Here is a 21,547-nt window from a genome sequence, read left to right on the forward strand (position 1 = left end):
GTGTCTTGCACCTCACTGCTTTCTTTTTGTCAGCTTTCCTCCCAGTATAATCTTCCGCAGCACTATCAGTTCCGTTATCTTCAACTTTCGCATGCTTTCGAAGCCCAATTCCCACGTTCGTCCTGTATATTAATACAGTCTAAACTGGAGACTACTCTTAGATCCGGTTGTACAAAAAAACCTATATCTCACATATATCAGCATCTAATCTATGAGTCCTTGCCTCCGTTGGACGGCCTTTTGTCCCGTTGGCAGCGTGACATTCCAGCTTTGAGTGGCGAAGATTGGGATGGTGTTTGGGACTTCCCTTTTAGTTCGCTAGTCTCTATACGTGACAAGTTAGTCCAATTTAAAATAGTCCACCGGGCGTATTTCACTCCCCACAGACTTCATTTGATAAATCCTGCCCACTCCCCTAAGTGTTGGAGATGTAGCTACACCCCCGGAGATTTTTCCCATATCTTTTGGCATTGTCCAAAGATACAACAATTCTGGGGGGAGGTACTAGGCCTAATCAATAAAATTGCATCCACTAATCTACCACTGTCTATGGAGATTTGTATGTTGGGCCTTATAAAAAAATTAGTTCCTGCTGTAGCTAAACGCACGATGATTGGCTTGCTTCTATTTTACGCTAGGAAAACCATAACATTTCAATGGAAGAAGCCCTATCCCCCCACAAATGTCCAGTGGAAACGTTTGGTTAACGATAATCTTCCACTATATAAAGATACCTATCTTAATAGAGGCTGCCAATTGAAATTTAATAAGGTTTGGAGTGGGTGGCTGGAGGAAATGAACATTGCTTACTAATGTTGGACTAGCTTCAGTTACGATACCAAGAATCGACGATTAAATGTAATTCCTAGTTAATAGGTATAGGCCTTTATGGGCAGTGGGGGGGCGGCCCAAAAATTCCAAAAATCCCCTTTTCACTTACATGTTAAAATTGTATTGCATGGATGTATTCCTCTCTTTTTCTTTCCCTTTCATTTTTTTTTTTTTTTTTACCTGATGTACTTGCGATATTACCTGAACAAGCTAGACAACCAATTTGTATATGTCTTTATGTCTTTGTGTCTTATAAGGAAAATTTGAATAAAAATAAATTAAAAAAAAAAAAAAAAATACCAATTACTGCAACAGCTGGCTGAATAGCTGAACTGGCCAAAGAAAACAAAGTCTTTAATAATAACTCCAATCTCTTGTCAACAGGGTCTTTCAAGCCCTGTGCGTTATTTACCAGACAAGTCAAGTTCTTGTTTAAGGAAGAGACTGCTGCATCTACTGCTGGCATGCTCCATTTTTAACAAACTTTTCATCCATGGGATATAAAAAGGGAAAACCTTTTAGGAGGCAAAAAAAAGTCCTGTTAGGATGTTCCCAATCAGCATACACCGCCTGCTCCAACAGGGGGTGTAGCGGGAAAGTCTGTGTGACCTGAAAAGGTCTCAGAGATCACAAAGAGGATCAGAGGGACTCAGTCACCTCTGCAAGAGGCAACTTAAAGGCAGAACGAACCATTTCGGTCAAAGTCAGGATCAAAAGCCTCTGCGACTAAGAGGCAGACATCGACTGGATATCTTGTCCAGATTGCTCGGAAGCAGACTCATCTGCTGGGCACTCCACCTAATCCTGAGCTTTCAGCTCTTCCCCATCCTCAACTCATTCCTGCTCCAGACTAGGAGACTCTGCGGAGGGGGATCTGTCATGCTTCCTGCCACCCTGCGGGATGGAGGCAATCATGCCGGCAATCCTGTGCTCTAACCTAGCTAGGGCTGAGGACAGTTCATCCTTAGTGATAAAGGGTGAAGCAGCAGTGTTGACTGTAGGCACAATACCAGATAGATGCAGCGGCTCAGGATTGCCCGGGAGCCTCTGGTCTTTCAGGGGATAAAACACTAGGGATACGACTAGGTTCATCAGGAACTACTGATGACATAGGTGTGCACTCCCCTATGCTGTTAGTCCCACTCCTCTTTTTGGAAAACATTCAATGCCGCAAACAAAGAGTACTTGGGTGTAGTTAAAACACCTCAAAAGGGAGACCCCTTAATAGGGCTCACCAAGCCCCTATGCAACAATCCTGCTAAGCACCTTTAGCCTGCCAAGCAACACCTGGTGACTCATGTGACCCGGGTAAGGAAAAATGAACCACTGCAAGTGTCTGTTCAGAGCCTGCTCTGTGTCCCACAGCTGCCTTATGGAAGCATCACATGCTGGCAGCGTTCATTTAGTCGACTAATATGACTAAAACATTTTATTCGATTAAAATGAATACTATGTTAGTCGACTAAAACTAAAACAATTGAGATGACTAAAATACAACTAAAACTAAAAGCCATTTTAGTCAAAAGACTATGACTAAAACTAAATTGCAATTACTGAAATGTACTGGAGATTTTAGTCGACTAAATACGAATAAAACTAAAAAACAATTGCAGAAGACTAAAATGGGACTAAAACTAAAATGCCATTTTAGTCCTAAGACTAAAATTAACACTGCATGCTTGGCCTGCACAGCTTAAATAAGCTGGGTGTGCGCCGGAACATTTTATGCGTACGCATGTGCGCAGTCCTGGCGAGCGGGCGTACGTGAATCTTCGTGCGCCCAGATAAAGGCTACGGCGCATGTGCAAACGCATGTGTGCCATGGCGAAATGGTGCACAGTCATGCGCCATCATACAGGTAAAAAACAGCCAGACACAAGCAAAAAAAAAAAAAAAAAAAAAAAAAAAGGTACACTTTGCAAACACCCACAGCTAGCCCAGAACTCCCCCGTATGGTCACCGCACACAGGTGTCCAGCTTTTAGCTAGCTTGACTGATTGTTACAATCACTGGGACACCCCACAATAATAAAATAAAAGGGGTTTCACTTACCCATGCAGGCGCAGGGCCACTTAGAAGCTAAGGGCCCAATCTTCACCCTTCACGGCAGCTTCCTGTCACTTGGACCTTCAAGGACTGGGTACCCTTTCATGTTTCGGGTCCACTGGCTTGGATCTGTACAGCACCCTGCAGGAAATGCCTTAGCGCTGTAGTGTCCAGGATTTCCACTCTGCAGGGTCCAGCGCCCGGAGGCCACATTACAGGCAAAACCTCGCAGGATCTTGAGTCTTCTTTGCGAGGCTCGGGTACCATTTATCCAAGCATAAAAGCCTGTGTCAAATGGATCCGATCGGTCAATCCCTTGATTCATTTTTGTTACAGTTTGTGGGACTAGAGACCTGGAGCTCAGAGAGCTCAAAACAAACCGTGCCATCCACTTTGCAGACACTGGTAAAAAACTAAAGTGCTTCCTGTATGGGAGGGGTTATATAGAGGATCACTTCCTGTCTGAAGACCTTTGGTCTACCAGTGTCCATTCACCTAGTGATGGAGTATAACCCCAGCAGGTAATGAATATTAGCTTGACTGTGTCCCATGATGTATGAAAAAGAAAGTTAAATTTTTACATCAGCAAAGCTCCCTTCTTCGCTGAGGACCACCCATTGCTGAACAACAAGATAGGAAGGAGAGAGCACACTGTGCATCACATGGCCAGCCATAAGACATTTGAAATAACGCAACTATAAAAAAAAAAAAAAAAAAAAAAAAAAAAAAAAGGAGGGGAGAGGGGTTAGGAGGAGGGAAGGGAACTGAAATTGATCTTATAGGTAAAAGGATTTTTGCACACAAGTCTGTTTGCACAGAATACTTCTCTAAGAAGGCACACCACAGATAGCTGTGCAATCAACATTCAGCTGATCAAGATTTTTTTTTTTTATCTACCACATAAGACAAGGATATCCTTTATGGGCCTGGGAAGCCATTGAATACTGCAAGGCCAACTTACAATGCACATTGGTGTGAAATTGGCTCCCGTAATTCAAATTTAGCTTATTAAAATGTGATATTTGAATTATAGCTGAACACTATAGAAGACCGTCTTCTTGTATGTCTGAGGAAATCTAGGAGGGGTCCCTCCCTGCCAACACCACCCCCTCCACCATAGGTCCTCACTTTCTACTCTTCCTGCTGCTACTAAACATGACTAATCAGAGGCTGAGGTCTTTTAATAGAACAGAGTTTGGGTTTAGATATCTCACAATGAATGCCCTTGAATTGGTGAATTGGTGGACAATTTAATTTGCTGGTCAGTTGTGAAATGAATGACCCTTCAAAAGCCAAATCCAATCAAACCTAATATTTTGGAACTGCATGGTTGGCTGCATAATGAACAATACGCTACCTACAGGTAAAAAAAAAAAAAATAGATCATCATCGAAAAGTTTATTCATTTCAGTAATCCAATTCAAACAGTGAAACTCATATAGATACATTACACACAGAGTGATGCATTTCAAGCATTTTTCTTTTAATGATTATGGCTTACAGATAGTGAAAACCCAAAATTCAGTATCTCAGAAAATTAGATTACATAAGACCAATTAAAAAAAAAATTAAAAATTTTATACTAAAATTTTGGCTTACTGAAAAAGTATGTCCATGTACAGTATAGTATGCTCTCAATACTTGGTCAGTGCGTTCTGTTACTTCGTTCTGAGCAGCCGACCGTTTTCTAGCCATGTTGCGTATATGTACTCCTCGTAGAGTTCGTGCTGTGCGGGGGCTTGGTGTTGGGGTCCTGACCTTGACACAAGTCCAGTCCATGAACAGGGTGGAGAGGAGTTCATGGATCAAGAATTGGTTGCTCCAGCGTGACCAGTTCTGTCATATGCCTTTGCTCCGAGAGATCCATGAGAAAAATCCTGATGATTTCAGGAACTTTCTCCGGATGACGGACCCCGTATTTCACCGTTTGTTGGCTTTGTTGACCCCCTATATCAGCAGGCAGGATACCTGTATGAGGCAAGCCATCACTGCATTGTTGGGTCTGGTGTCTCATCTTCCTCTTGACAATACTCCACATATTCTCTATGGGGTTTAGGTCAGGCGAGTTTGCTGGCCAATCAAGCACAGTGATACCATGATCATTAAAGCAGGTATTGGAACTTTTGGCAGTGTGGGCGGGTGGAAAGTCCTGTTGGAAAATGAAATCAACATCTTCATAAAGCTGGTCAGCAGATAGAAGCATAAGGACCACTGAGCAACAGTCAAGTTTTTTTTCTCCTTAGCCCAGGTAAGACACCGACATTGTCTCTGGTTCAGGAGTGGCTTGACACAAGGAATGCGACATTTGTAGCCCATGTCCTGCATAAGTCTGTGTGTGGTGGCTCTTGAAGCACTGACACCAGCCATAGTCCACTTCTTGTGAATCTCCCCAAAATTGTTGAAAAGCCTTTGCTTCACAATCCTCTCAAGGCTGCTGTTATCCCTGTTGATCGTGCACCTCTTTCCACCACACTTTTTCTTTCGACTCAACTTTCCATTAATATGCTTGGATACAGCACTCTGAAAAACCAGCTTCTTTAGCAATGACCTTTTGTGGCTTACCCTCCTTGTGGAGGGTGTCAATGATGGTCTTCTAGACAACTGTCAAGTCAGCAGTCTTCCCCATGATTGTGTAACCTACTGAACCAGACAGAGACCATTTAAAGGCTCAGGAAACCTTTACAGATCTTTTAAATTAATTAAAATCAAATCAAAAAAAATAGAGCACTATCAAAAAGAATCCAATGTGTGACTGATAACAAAAATGAATGTGACCGTGGAAATGGCAATTTTCATGTGAGATACACACCATAAACAATGAATCAAAAATAAACTGCGCTAAAATAAAATTGTGAATAATTGATGAAGAAAATCTATATGCATAAAAAGCAAGAAAGTCCATATAGTATGGGATATATGGGATATCCGAAGGATCCCTTATTCATGGATAATTTCACCAAGAAATCATGACAGCTCAGAGAAAACACCTCCACCTCATAAAATGGCTGCTTACCGGCTCCTAAGACCTCCTGTTACGGGAGGTCTAAGACACTTGTGGCTATATACCCAGCCAGGGCATTCTTTCAGAATATTCTAATTCTCTGAGATACTGTATTCCTGGGTTTTCACTACACTAGCTGTAAGCCATACATTATAAAAAATAAAAGAAAAAAGCATGCAAAATATCACACTCTGTGTATAATGAATCTATAGAATACAGTTGTGCTCATAACTTTACATATCCTGGCAGAATTTATGATTTCTTAGCCATTTTTCAGAAAATATGAATGATAACACAAACATCTTTCACTCATGGTTAGTGTATGGCTGAAGCCATTTATTATCAATCAACTGTGTTTACTCTTTTTAGATCATAATGGCAACAGAAACTACCCAAATGACCCTGTCAAACGTTTAAATACCCTGGTGATTTTGGCCTGATAACATGCACGCAAGTTGACACAAAAGAGTTTGAATGGCTATTAAAGTTAACCACCCTCACCTGTGATCTGGTTGCTTGTAATTAGTGTGTGTATAATGGGTCAATGAGTTTCTGGATTCCTGACAGACCCTTGCATCTTTCATCCAGTGCTGCACTGATGTTTCTGGATTCTGAGTCATGGGGAAAGCAAAAGAGTTGTCAAAGGATCCGCGGGAAAAAGTAGTTGAACTGTATAAAACAGAAAGGGATATAAAAAGATATCCAAAGAATTGAGAATGCCAATCAGTAGTGTTCAAACTCTAATCAAGAAGTGGAAAATGGATGCTTAAGAGCCCGTGCACACTGGGGCGGCGTCGGCGGTAAAACGCCGCTATTAATAGCGGCGTTTTACCGTCGGTATTCGGCCGCTAGCGGGGCGGTTTTACCCCCCGCTAGTGGCCGAGAAAGGGTTAAATACCACCGCAAAGCGCCTCTGCAGAGGCGCTTTGCCGGCGGTATAGCCGCGCCGTCCCATTGATTTCAATGGGCAGGAGCGGTAAAGGAGCGGTATACACTCCGCTCCTTCACCGCTCCGAAGATGCTGCTGGCAGGACTTTTTTTACCGTCCTGCCAGCGCACCGCTCCATTGTGAAAGCCCTCGGGGCTTTCACACTGGATACACAGCAGCGGCACTTTCAGGTCGGTTTGCAGGCGCTATTATTAGCGCAATAGCGCCTGCAAACCGCCCCAGTGTGCAAGGGCTCTCAGTGAAGAATGAACACATGGCTGTTCTACCGGATGTATGTTTGTGTGGTGAGCTGCGGTATGGAGTGAGAGGACGGTGTGTGTTCTCCCTCTCCTCCTCCTGATAAAGATATACCTGGCGGTGTTTGCTGCAGCAGAGAGAGCTGAGTGTTCGGATGCTGGGCGGTTTGCTTCTCCCCTTTGGACAGCGCTTTAGATAGAGCTCGGGACTCCGAGGACGTCCCGATTCCCCCGATCCTTCCTGAGCAGCTGAGTGTGCCAAAGAGCAGCCGGGAGTGACGTCACACGCCGCTGAGAGGTTCTCTGTAAGCGGCGGGTGTGCGGCGAGTGCTGGCTGCATGCAGGAGGTCACCGCTTGTTCGCTCACCCCCGAAAAGGAACCGGAGGCTTTCCAAAAGGGGCAATAAGTATTACGGATGTCCATAGTATACGGCATACGGGATAAACACTGAGTTACTGGGGGGAGCGTGCCGCCCAGTGGAACTTTCCCTGTGAAGTGGCTGGTGTCAAGTCTCCAAGAATAGACTTTAAGAGCCCTCAAGAGCCTCTCAGAGTTGAAGAGTTTATGCCATCTAATTGCCTAATCCTCTGATATCCTTTAACAGACAAAAGGGACGCGTGAGTAAAGGATAGATGTAATATTTTGCGTACTGTCCTATATTGCTAAATGTTATTCCAGTAAAGCTGTGTATAGATAAGATCATATTACTAAATACGGTCCCAGAAATTGTGCCAACTGAGAAGCTCGATGGGTGGGCACCACTAATTGATGTATCAGCAAAGGTGCATATGACTATAGGGTGCTGGACATTGCTCTAATTATTTCAATTATTGTACTAGTGTCTGGGTATATGGAGTAGATAAGTGAACAGTACGGAGATTGTGCGTACCCTAACACTAGGGGAAGAAATTGCAGCTGTATTGTTTTTTTTTCTATTGTTTTTGTACTGGAATATTGGTTGAGGATGGCCCCCTGTTAAAGAGCACATGATGCAACACTTACGATCCTCCAAAGAGAAAAACTCTCAGCAAACAGCAGCAGTGAAATTGGAGCAATATGCACACACCCCCGCTCTGACCCTACCAAAAAAGGGTCGCAGTGTAAAACACAACAGGGGGGAGCATCGGATAGAAAAAGCCAGGGCCAGAGTGAGAGCCAGACCCAGTTATCTGTTGCAGCACCGCTGGCTCAGTCAATAAAAATACATAGCAATAAAGGTCAGGGGCCAAGTGAGCAAAATGTAAATACAGATGTAACAGCCGACCCTACCTTACCCCCAGAGAAAGAGCCAACTTTAACAGATGTATTTATGGCAGTGAGTGTATGCAACAGATCACTTAAAGATCTCTGCGAACAGATGAAGGGAGTGAAAGAGGATCTGATACTGGTCAGACAGGATTTACAAAAAACAGCAGAGAAAACAACAGCCTTGGAAGGAAGGGTCAGCCAGCTAGAAGATGATATATCCCCATTAATAAAATAAATGAAAAGTATGAAGGAACAGATATCCAAGCAGGCATCCAAAATGGAGGAAATGGAGAATAGGAGTCGAAGGGACAATGTGAGGCTGGTGGGCCCGCCTGAAAAAAGTGAGGGCGCTAACCCTATAGAGTTCCTAGAAAAGTGGCTGGCTGAACTTTTTGGAAAAGAATCATTCTCAACAATGGTCTTGATTGAAAGAGCTCATAGAGTCCCCTTTAGGGCGCCCCCCAGCAGGGGGATTTCCTAGACCACTAGTGATGAAGTTTCTTAACTATAAGGATAAAGTGTTGCTGCTGCGGAAAAAGGGAGGCGGGAAACATCTTTTTCAATGGCTCCAAAATATAATTTTATTCTGACTTTTCACCAGATCTTCAGAGACGTAGAGCAGAGTTTACACAATCCAAGCACACTTTACAAAAATTTAAGTTGACTTATGCCCTTCTTTACCCAGCAAGGCTACGCCTAACAGCTCTGGGGGGAACCCAGATTTTTGAATCCCCAGCGGGGGTGGAGAAGTGGCTGGAAGAAAATAAGGAGAAATTTTAGATATTCTGTAGGGGGGTGGGAGGGGTGAAATACATATAGGATATATTAGGATTTAGGATGTAATTTATTTTTTTATTTTTTTTTTTGGGGGGGGGGGGGGGGGGGTAGCTACACACAGTTGTTGTATGGGGAATGTTGGATGGGAATGAAATATGGGAGTAAATATGTGGAACAGGTAGTGTGGGAATTGGTCACTCAAAAGCCCCAGGGGGGTCACCTAGTTAGGTGGTGGGGGGGAGTAGGGTGGAGGGAGGAGGGGTAGGGGGGGTAGAAAGGGGGAGGGTTACCTAGATAGGTGGTGGGGGAGCGGGGGAGGGGGGTGGGAGCAGGGAGGTAACATAGGTATTGCTCAAGCACTGATACTGGGGAAGCTTGGTTTAAATGTACTCACAGTAAGAAGGAACACTATTTGAAATCACGTTTGTTGGATCCAGGCTTACACACAAAGTTATAATTATAGGAAAAAGGTATTTGTAACCCACATGAAATTATCTTTGAGTATATCTTTATTTAGGTTGGTTATGCTGGACATGCCATTTAAAATCACTAATGATATTAGAAGTAGACGCAACACGGATTACACATTTTAAAATAATGTATGGTAGAGGGAAGTTGAAGTATCAATTAGAAATGAATTTGGTTTTAAATAGATACATCCTGCAGTTCGGTATATATTTCTGGATATTTTGATGCAAGCTAAAACACTTAAAATAGGATCCTGGAATGTCAGGGGACTGGGGACCTCGCTCAAAAAGATGGCAGTATTCTCCATGTTGGAGAGTTATGGCGCAGAATTGGTCTGCCTGCAAGAAACCCACTTAACTAAACTAAAAATACAGTCCAACAACTACAGTTGAGGAAATACCAATGTCAATTCCATTCGGTTTACTCCTCCTATAGTAGGGGGGTAAGCGTTATGGTGAAAACAGGGGTGAACTTCTCCTGCAGGTAGTCCAGCATAGACAAGTTGGGCCAATATATTTTTCTGTACTGCTCAATTGACAATAGTATGTATGTTGTGGCAAATATAAACATCCCTCCGCCTTTTAAATTGGATGTTATGTTTAGATTGAATGAATTTCTGCTAGATAAAGAAGGGGTGCCGATTATAGTGGTAGGAGATTTTAATGAGATATTAGACAGAAAGTTGGATAGATTTCCCGTACGGACTCTTTCATGGAGAAGAGAGTCGCTTGCATCAATTCCTGGACGAAGTGGGAGTCTTGCAATATAATTTTTATGTATTTTGGGGTATAGATGGGTACAGGGGGAGAGGAAGAGTACCACACTGGCAATTTTGAGATGCTTGTTCCAAGCTAGGAAAACGATTGCATTAAGATGGCAATCAAAGGAACCCCCTACAGTAAAAGACTGGATCGCCACAATAAATGAAACCCTCTGCAGGGAAAGAATAGAGTACATAAAGAGAGGCAATTTTAAGGAATTCGATAGAATATGGAGGTCTTGGTTGGTAAAAATGGGCTGCCCTTAATAGGAATTAAAGAATATAATGGAGTGGGATAAATTAATAGAACAGTCAGTTCCTTAGGGAAATGGAATACTAGACTAAAATGGGAGCTATGGGTTGCTTATCTTAATAAGATAAATTATAGCTAATAGAAGTATAGTCTGTAAAAATCCTTGTAGGAAGACACAAGCTTCTTGGTAGGGGAGTAGGGTGTTGGTAGGGGGGGAGGGAGGGAAGGGTGAAAGAAGGAAGGAATCAAGGTATACACACTAACTTGTATAACACTGGAATTGGACGCATGAGCTTGGTGGGGGAAGCCCTCTATCCCTACTTTATTGTTTTTTGTGTTGTTATATTGAACTCCTACTTGTCTTCACTTATTTATTATATTTGGTAGTTTAATCAATGCTTAAATGTCTTCTCGCTTTCTGTTTGGCTAAAGTTTAAAAAAAAAAAAAAAAAAAAAAAAAAAAAAATTTAATAAAGAATTTATACGGGGAAAAAAAAGAAAGAAAATACCACAATGATGTGAAACTGAGAAGGAGACAGAAAATGAACGTAAAGTTGAATAAACCTCTCGATAGTGTTTGCTGAAGTGGTAAAAAAAAGAAGTGGAAAATGAGGGGTTCTGTTGAAACCAAACCACGGTCAGGTAGACCAACTAGAATTTCAGCCACAACTGCCGGGAAAATTGTTTGGGATGCAAAGAAAAACCCACAAATAACTTCAGGTGAAATATAGGACTCTCTGAAAACATGTGGTGTGGCTGTTTCAAGATGCACAATAAGGAGGCACTTGAAAAAAGATGGGCTGCATGGTTGAGTCACCAGAAGAAAGCCATTACTGCGCAAATGCCACAAAGTATCCTGCTTACAATACGCCAAACAGCACAGAGACAAGCCTCAAAATTGAGCTTTTTGGCCACAACCATAAACCATTTGGTCAACAAGGCTTATGATGAAAGGTGCACCATTCCTACTGTGAAACACGGAGGTGGACTGCTGATGTTTTGGGGATGTTTGAGCTACAAAGGCAGAGGAAATTTGATCAAAATTGATGGCAAGATGAATGCAGTAGGTTATCAAAAAATACTGGAAGAACATTTGCATTCATCAGCCAGGAAGCTGCGTATGGGACTTGGACATTTCAACAAGACAATGATCCAAAACACAAGGCCAAGTCGACCTGTCATTGGCTACAGCAGAATAAAGTGAAGGTTCTGGAGTGGCCAACTCAGTTTCCTGACCTCAATATCATTGAGCCACTCTGGGAAGATCTCAAAACGTGCAGTTCATGCAAGACACAGCCCAAGAATTTACAGGAACTGGAGGCTTTTTGCCAAGAGGAATGGGCAGCTTTACCATCTGAGAAGATAAAGAGCCTCATCCACAAACACCACAAAAGACTTCAAGCTGTCATTGATGTTAAAGGGGGCAATACACGGTATTAAGAGAACTGGGGTATGTAAACTTTTGATTCAGGGTCATTTGAGTAGTTTCTGTTGCCATTATGATTTAAAAAGAGTAAACACAGTTGATCAACCACTTCAATACAGGGCATGTATACACCTTCCTGCCCAGACCAATTTTCAGCTTTCAGCACTGTCGCAGTTTGAATGACAATTGCGCGGTCATCCAACACTGTACCCAAACTAAATTTTTATCATTTTGTTCCCACAAATAGAGCTTTCTTTTGGTGGTATTTGATCACCTCTGTGGTTTTTATTTAAAAAAAAGACCGAAAATTTTGAAAAAAAGTTTTGCTTTTGTTTCTGTTAAAATTTTTTGTAAATAAGTAAGTTTTCTCTCTCACTGATGAGCACTGATAAGGCGGCACTGACAGGCACTGATAAGGCGGCACCGATGAGGTGGCACCAATGAGCGGGCACTGAGGGGCACTGACATGCGCACTGGTAGGCGGCACTGATGGGTGGCACTGACGGGCATTGATAGGCGGCACTGAAAGGCTGCAAAGATGGGTTCTTATGGGTGGCACTGATGGGCACTGCTGGGCACTGATAGGCATCCCTGGTGGCACTGGTAGGCATTGTGAGTGGGCACTGATTGGCAGCTGCCTGGGCACAGATTAGTATTTCCCTGGGGGTCTAGGGGGCATACCTGGTGGTCCTGGGTGGGATCCGAGGGGGGGGCTGTGCTGATAAGTAATCAACACAGACCCCCCGTCAGGAGAGCAGCCAATCGGCTCTCCTCTACTCGCGTCTGTCAGACGCGAGTGAGGAAAAGCCCATCACCGGCTCTTCCTATTTACATCGTGATCAGCCTTGATTGGACGCGGCTGTTAACGTGGTAAAGAGACTCTTTACCTAGATCGGTGTTGCGGGTGTCAGACTGACACCCCGCAACACTGATAGCCGTGATGCGCGCCCCCGGGGGCGCACAGCGGCTCAATATCCTGCAGGCGTCATATGATATTGAAACCCCTTTGCCGCCGTCATTCTGCTATATGGCGGGCGGCAAGTGGTTAATAAATGGCTTCAGCCAAACACTAACCATTAGTGAAAGAAAAATTTGTGTGTTATCATTCATATTCTCAGAAAAATGCCCAAGAAACCATAAATTCTGCCGGGGTATGCAAACTTATGAGCACAACTGTATACGCGTTTCACTTTTTGAATTAAATTAACTTTTTGATAATATTCTATTTTTTTTTTTTTTTAGATGCACCTGTATATGGTTTCTGGAACTGGTAAGGCATCCACAGAATCCCTAGTGCCACAGATATTTTACAGTGGCCAGGACTTCATTATGTCAATAGGAGAAGGCTACAGACTCACTTCACACATCTAGCACACTAGGTTGAGGATCCATATTATTATATTCAGACAAGTCCAATGAAATGTTAAAATTACACTCACTCAACCAAAAGAAAAATCCCTATCCTTCTTGAAAACCTTTGTGAACCGAGTCTCATGTAGGGGAAGATTTTGTCTCTCTCCAAGAGATACACAAGGCTGGTAGGGGTTTCAACCCACTGATGTACACTTACAGTGCCTTGCAAAAGTATTCACCCCCGTTCCTTGGCTTTTTACCTATTTTGTTACATTACAGCCTTTAGTTCAATGTTTTTTTAATCTTAATTATATGTGATGAATCAAAACACAATAGTCTAAGCTGGTGAAGTAAAATTAGAAAAGTATATACATAAAACAATTTTTCAGAAATAAAAAACTGATAATTGGCATGTGCGTATGAATTCACCCTCTTTGTTATGAAGCCTACACAAAGCTCTGGTGCAACCAATTACCTTCAGAAGTCTCAATTAGTGAAATGATCTCCACCTGTGTGCAATCTAATAGGGCGTACACACGGTCGGACTTTGTTCGGACATTCCGACAACAAAATCCTAGGATTTTTTCCGACGGATGTTGGCTCAAACTTGTTTTGTCTACACACGGTCGCACAAAGTTGTCGGAAAATCCGATCATTCTAAACGCGGTGACGTAAAACACGTACGTCGGGACTATAAACGGGGCAGTGGCCAATAGCTTTCATCTCTTTATTTATTCTGAGTATGCGTGGCACTTTGTCCGTCGGATTTGTGTACACACGATCGGAATTTCCGACAACGGATTTTGTTGTCGGAAAATTTTATCTCCTGCTCTCCAACTTTGTGTGTCGGAAAATCCGATGGAAAATGTCCGATGGAGCCCACACACGGTCGGAATTTCCGACAACACGCTCCGATCGGACATTTTCCATCGGAAAATCCGACCGTGTGTACGGGGCATAAGTGTCACATGAACTGTCATTACATATACACACCTTTTTTGAAAGGCCCCAGAGGCTGCAACACCTAAGCAAAAGGCACCACTAACCAAACACTGCCATGAAGACCAAGGAACTCTCCAAACAAGTAAGGGTCAATGTTGTTGAGAAGTACAAGTCAGGGTTAGGTTATAAAAAAAATATCCAAATCTTTGATGATCCCTAGGAGCACCATCAAATCTATCATAACCAAATGGGAAGAACATGGCACAACAGCAAACCTGCCAAGAGACACCTGCACACCAAAACTCATGGACCGGGCAAGGAGGGCATTAATGGAGGCAGCACAGAGACCTAAGGTAACCCTGGAGGAGCTGCAGAGTTCCACAACAGAGACTGGAGTATCTGTACATAGGACGACAATAAGCTGTACGCTCCATAGAGTTGGGCTTTATGGCTGAGTGGCCAGAAGAAAACCATTAGTTTCAACAAAAAACAAAATGGCGCGTTTTGAGTTTGCAAAAAGGCATGTGGGAGACTCCCAAAATGTATGGAGGAAGGTGCTCCGGTCTGATGAGACTAAAATTGAACTTTTTGGCCAAAGGAAACGCTATGTCTGGTGAAAACCCAACACATCACAACACCCAAAGTACACCATCCCCACAGTGAAACATGGTGGTGGCAGCATCGTGCTGTGGGGATGTTTCTCAGCAGTCAGGACTGGGAAACTGGTCAGAGTTGAGGGAAAGATGGATGGTGCTAAATACAGGGATATTCTTGAGCAAAACCTGTACCACTCTGTGTGATTTGAGGCTAAGTCAGAGGTTCACCTTCCAGCAGGACAATGACCCCAAACACACTGCTAAAACAAAACTTGAGTGGTTTAAGGGGAAACATGTAAATGTGTTGGAATGGCCTAGTCAAAGGCCAGACCTCAATCCAATAGAAAATCTGTGGTCAGACTTAAAGATTGCTGTTCACAAGCGCAAACCATCCAACTTGAAGGAGCTGGAGCAGTTTTGCAAGGGGGAATGGGCAAAAATCCCAGCGGTAAGATGTGGCAAGCTCATAGAGACTTATCAAAAGCGACTTGGAGCTGTGATCGCCGCAAAAGGTGGTTCTACAAAGGGGGGTGAATAGATATGCACATTGACTTTTTCTGTTATTTTGTCCTATTTGTTGTTTGCTTCACAATATAAAAAAAACAAAAAAAAAAACAAAAAAAACACACACACACACCATCTTCAAAGTTGTGGGCATGTTCTATAAATTAAATGATGCAAATCCTCAAACACCACGTTAATTCCAGGTTGTGAGGCAACAAAACACGAAAAATACCAAGGGGGAGAATACTTTTGCAAGGCACTGTATTTCTGAAATATCAATTTGGTTAATATTGTCAAGCAACAGTAAATGAAAGCAGAGTCATTTCATATAAATATTGTTTCCAAAAATGTGCTTTTAGTTAGCTGCTCCGTGACTGCTCCAGTTATGAGCCTTGCAAGTCTCAGAAGTATACTTACAGTCTTCTCGTCATTCTCAAAGGCTTCCCTCGCCTCTTCATAGCTGCACAACTCTTCTTTGCACTCCCGCTCAATGTTGCCTTGCTTGATCTCTTCAAGGAACCCATTAGCTCTGGGGAAGCGCTTTAGAATAGAATTAGCTCTCTCTTCAGATAGAAAAACTGGAAACAAAGAGCAAAATAGTGTAAGGATGAACAGAAGCAAGCATTGTGAAGAAGGAGGAAATAAAAGAAAAATGATCATCATGAACGGCCAGGAGCACTTTGCACTTTTATTGTACAGATTATCATGATGAGGACTATAATTAAACAACCCATATTCATGTCACTATACAAAGTCCAAAATATTATGCAATATAAATCTAATAACCAATGTATGATGAATTATGCAGCAATATTCCTCAACAGCCAAGAAAATCCCAATTTTTTTTTTTATGGCAAAAGTACACAGACTGATACAAGTAGAATCCAGTAATCAAAATATATTAAACGAAATCTGCAAAAGGGTACAGAAAAAACAGTAGCTGAACAAGGAAAAAGAAGCTGGTGCCTATGACTGTTTTAGGGTTACCTTTTTATCACACAGTAGTTCAGGAGTCCCCAACCCTCAGGCCGGTGCCAGTCTGTGGTCTGTTGATGATCACTACGTACAGGAGGGGCGCGGCAACCATGGTCTGGACAGGACTATCAGACCGCGGCCGCCACTAAACTCTTGCGGTGCAGATGTGCCATTCAGCATGTGTGTCCGCTTCCGGGTCTCCTGTCCCATCAACGTCATCCTATCAGCAGGGCAGGGGCACTGTGATGGAGGAGGCTGTGATTGCTAGGGGCACTGTAATAGTCATTACAGTGCCCCTTTACAGTTCAGTCTCCGTTACATTACTGTAAAGGGGACTGTACTGCAAAGGGGCACTGAAGAGGACTGCACTGTAAAGGGGCACTAATATAAAGGGGGCTGTGATGTGAAGGGGAACTGAGGACACTGATATAAAGAAGGTTGTGGTATGAAGGGGGTCCGAGGACAGACTGAATATCTGCCCCCCCCACCATCCCTGAGAAAATTTGCTGCCCTGAAAGTGGTCCCTGGTGCCAAAAAGTTTGGGGACTGCTGCTGTAGTGTACCAAATATTTCAGTCCATTAACTATTTCCCATTCACTCTTTAGCCCTAATGAAAGGTGGCACTTTTGAGCAGATTATAAAAAACACTGGCCTTTTATAAAGTCTCCGCTTCATCTTCATGCTGAAATAAGCTAAACTAATTTTGGACCTTAAAACTTCAGTATTGCACTTAAAGTAGAATGGAAGGCTAAACAATACATCTACTTTAAAATATTGCCTCCCCATTGCCCTGCATAAGTTCTAATACCGTTCCTTTCTCAAAAGTTTTTCTTTGCAGTCACGTGACCACAAAAAACTCCAGCTTCAGAAATGACAAGTAGTGAGTCCGACTGTCTAAATTAAGTGTAGCTGAGAGAGACACACAGACTTGAACAGCACAAGCCACGTGGAGACACTGGAGAGCAATTTCCCTAGGTTATTTATAGACAGGGCAAACAGAAGGAAGCACAGTGTCCTGGGTTAATGTGGAGGGGCAAAACCTTGAGAAAGGGAACCTTATAACAAAAAAAAGTGAGGTAAAACAAGGGGTTAGTCCCTGGTTTAAAGGGTGTTTTTTTTGTAAAGCCAGCAGAACCATGTCGAAAGAGCCACTTGAGAACATAGAGTGGTAGTAGAGCTGCACAATTAATCGTTAAAGAATCGAGATTCAACCACCCTCACGAAAGGGAAGAAGGAGAAAGAAGAAAGGGAAGAAGGAGAAAGAAGAAAGGGAAGAAGGAGAAAGAAGAAAGGGAAGAAGGAGAAAGAAGAAAGGGAAGAAGGAGAAAGAAGAAAGGGAAGAAGGAGAAAGAAGAAAGGGAAGAAGGAAAAAGAAGAAAGGGAAGAAGGAAAAAGAAGGAAGGGAAGAAGGAAAAAGAAGGAAGGGAAGAAGGAAAAAGAAGGAAGGGAAGAAGGAAAAAGAAGGAAGGGAAGAAGGAGAAAAAAGAAAGGGAAGAAGGAGAAAGAAGAAAAAGGAGAATACTTTTTCCTGACACTTGTAGCTTACAAGTTAAAAATCAGTATTTTTTGCTAGAAAATTACTTAGAACCCCCAAAACATGTTGTTTTTAGCAGAGACCCTAGATGGAAAAAAAAAAAAAAAAAAAAAAAAAAAAAAAAAAAAAACACAGAACAGCAGTTGGTGTAATACTTTATGTCACGCTGTATTTGCGCAAAACGCAATTTTTTTTGGGAAAAAAATACACTAATGAATTAAAAGGAAAAAAAAAAAAAAAAAAAAAACACACATTACAGTAAAGTTAGCCCATTTTTTTCTATAATATAAAAGATGTTACGTCACACGAGTCGTGATCTTTATTCTAAGCAAAAAAACCCCAAAATTATAATTCTTGTTAGCCAGAATCGTACAGCTCTAATGCCGCGTACACACGAGTGGACTTTACGGCAGACTTGGTCCGGCGTACCGGATTTCGTCGGACAATTCGATCGTGTGTGGGCTCCAGCGGACTTTGTTTTCTCGAAAGTTGGACGGACTTAGATTTGAAACATGTTTCAAATCTATCCGACGGACTCGAGTCTGGTCGAAAAGTCCGCTCGTCTGTATGCTAGTTCGACGGACAAAAAGCCACGCTAGGGTAGCTATTGGCTACTGGCTATGAACTTCCTTATTTAAGTCCGGTCGTACGTCATCACGTACGAATTAGTCGGACTTTGGTTGATTGTGTGTAGGCAAGTCCATTCATTCAGAAAGTCCATCGAAAAGTCAGTCGAAAAGTCCGCCGGGCAAAGTCTGCCGTAAAGTCCGCTCGTGTGTACGCGGCATAAGTGGTAGTGATGTGAGCAACACCCTGCATGAATTTCATCACCAAGGAGTTTGAGGCAAGCGGCCTTTGAAAAAGAATGACTAAAGCTAAATCTTGACCTTTGAGGGTAATTAAAAAGTCTAGCTGATGATCAAGGCCCAATTGGAGAAAAGAGAATTCACCCTAAAAAAAACAAAACTTTCTTTGCACCAGAAGCAGGTTTAACAGCCAAGCCGCTAAGGCCAGCAATAGAGAAGGATGGTAAACAAGCCCTTGGAACAAGAAAGTCTGGATAATCTTGAAGGGCCCTTGGAGAGTCTGCCGGCAGCTTGACTATGAGTATCACAGCCTCCTGAGCCAATATGCAAAATGAGAATAACCGGAATGCCCTACATCTCAATCCCACAAGACAAAGCAAGGGAGAAGCTTCAGCAGAATGGCATAGAACCGTTCCCAAGGAATCCCCAAAAGCATTGACTGAAGGCTTTAGGATCCCTGTTCCTTGCGACAAATTGGTCCAGTTTATTGTGAACTTGGGAGGCCAGGAGGTCCACGTCTGGTGCCCCCCTCCTGCAACAGAAAGCTGATGACTGAGGAAGTGCACATGTCAAATCACCACAACTGGATGTGCTCAGTGGTCAGAAAAGGAACATGGAAATTCTGCCCAGGCTTGATTTAGAAACACTTCTTTGAACTGTGTGACTTCAGGTGCACCCCTGATGGTTAATGTAAGCCATGAGCCAGGGTTGTGGTGTTGTCCATCTAAATCCTGGTTGGGTGACCTCGCAGCTCAGATGTCCAGCAATGGAGAGCCAATTTAATTGCCCTGTGCTCCTGAATACTGAGCTGAGCTTCCACTGACAACCAAGTCCCCTGTACTGAGAGTGTCCAGGTCTCCACACAAGCCTGACAAGTTGGCATAGATTGTGCGCACTTTATAGTCCATCAGGCAAGAGTCCCCGATTCCTTCACTGGACTGGAGATTCACTATGTCAGGGTAAGTCTGGTCTTGCTGGACAGGCACATGAGGCGATATGGAGACTGTACCTGCTGGTCCCACATTTGCCAGAATTGCAACAATCAAACCCAAAATGGTCATGCAAAAACGAATTGGTTGGGCAGCTTCTGGACTATAGGGCCTGAGCATAACACTAAGACTGGAGTTAGCCAGAGGGAAGAAATACCCTAGACATGGTTGTATCCAAGGCTAGGCTCAAATAATCCAGGTGACGTGTTGGCATAGAACTGATTTCTGCGGTTCTGGAATTATCTCAATTTCCACAGGGTCTGTATCATCGACTCAACAATGACAGAACCTAAGCCAACTGATCCGCATCAGGTGATTGTAAATCCACAGTGGGAATGCTCTGAAAGTGGAATAGAGTGAGGACAGAAGCTAGCACCTTGGTGAAGACCCAAGGTACAGCGAACAGGCCAAAGGGAAGAGCAAATAATTGGTGCCCACAGCAAAACATAGATAGCATTGTTGCACCATCAGGAAGGGATGGTGTAAGTAAGCATCTTTTATTCTCAAAGATGCCAAAAAGTCTCCCAGGTGAAGGGAGCCAATTACAAACTGTGTTGATTCTATACAAAAAAATTTCAACTTGAAAAAGGAACTTGTTGAGGTTGTCAGAAACAGGAAAATTCAGTATAGGATGAATGCCCCCTTTTGCTTTGGTTGGAGTAGAAACCTTGGAACCTTTTATGTTTGGAACAAAGGTTATTACACCCTTCTCAAGGGCAGCATGAAGGTCTGCCCATCTTTGCAAGGAAGCTGGCAGATTAGTCAGCATTAAGCGAGGCAGAGACCAGAACTGGAGTTTGTAACCCTTATACACAATGCTCTGGCCCAAAAAACTGATGTCCAGGATCCAGGCAGCTGCAAACGCCAACAGATGTAAACGTGTGAATGGGGCAGCCCAAAAGGGGTCTAAAGAAGCCCCAGGGGAGGGGAGTGAGTCAGACTGGAGACAGCAACCCCAAGGGCAACTGGCCAAGGGTGCTGATCAGGAGCTGGCCGGCTTCTGTCGGACCTGCTGCAGTACACGGACCGAATGTTGGCCAGTTTCTATTAAACTAGCCGATGCTGTCTGAAATTCAGCCTGTGTGTACAGGGCTTTAGTGGAAAAAGCCTGGAGCTCCCCCTTAGCTGTTGGAGCTCTTTGTCATCAGAAAATGAAAGGTTTTAATATGTTAAATTTATAACTGTGCTACCTCTTCCTCTCCAAGCCTGAGTGCTGATACACAGTATACAGGAGTGTTATAGGAGGCTAGTAGAAATGTAGATTGAAGGACTATTTAAAATTACATTTAGTTTTTTTTTTTTTTTTTTTAACAAATGCAAAACTGGATCGAACAGAGGTCTTTTATATCTGTCTATACTTACAGTTTAAAGAAAACACATCACGAGAGAAAGACAAAAGCTGTCAACCGCATCCTGAAAGTAAATGCCATTTGCCTGGCTTTCATACACATGGTCTAGCTTCAGTACTTCGAGTCACTAACCCAGATCCAATATGCAAAATGAGTCAGCATAAAGTCATAAGTCATTATGTGCATATTTGCTCCAGGTTAGTCACTAAAAAAAAAAAGTATTGATGCAAGGTGATCAAGATGACAGCCAGGAGACTAGAATTTCAAGATGACAAGAGAGCAATGCCAGCATCTATGCTTCTTCTAACATAGACCACTATTCCACCAGGAGTTTTGAAAACAGATATTAAAGAGCAATTTGCAAAACAATTGGTATACTAGCATGAAAGTAAAAAACATAAAAATCTTGGTTTCTATTAAATTATTTAAGACCTTTCTGAATAAAACATGACAGACCAGCACGTAAGCAAAAAAAAAAAAACACACACAAAAGTAGCGAAGAC

The 21,547-nt window shown here is 42.9% G+C and overlaps 1 protein-coding gene across 2 annotated transcripts in view; it reads right to left on the minus strand.

The window, feature by feature from the left end:
* Window positions 1-21,547, minus strand: part of PRRG1 (proline rich and Gla domain 1) — a 78,029-nt gene that overhangs the window by 16,392 nt on the left and 40,090 nt on the right. For both annotated transcript variants that reach the window (XM_073614824.1, XM_073614825.1), the window contains one exon: window positions 15,809-15,969. In XM_073614824.1, coding sequence (XP_073470925.1) covers window positions 15,809-15,969 — 161 coding nt within the window. The remainder of the gene's footprint in view (window positions 1-15,808; window positions 15,970-21,547) is intronic.

Source organism: Aquarana catesbeiana, linkage group LG02 (genome assembly GCF_042186555.1).
Source record: "Aquarana catesbeiana isolate 2022-GZ linkage group LG02, ASM4218655v1, whole genome shotgun sequence".
In the NCBI taxonomy this organism is placed as follows: Eukaryota; Metazoa; Chordata; class Amphibia; order Anura; family Ranidae; genus Aquarana; species Aquarana catesbeiana.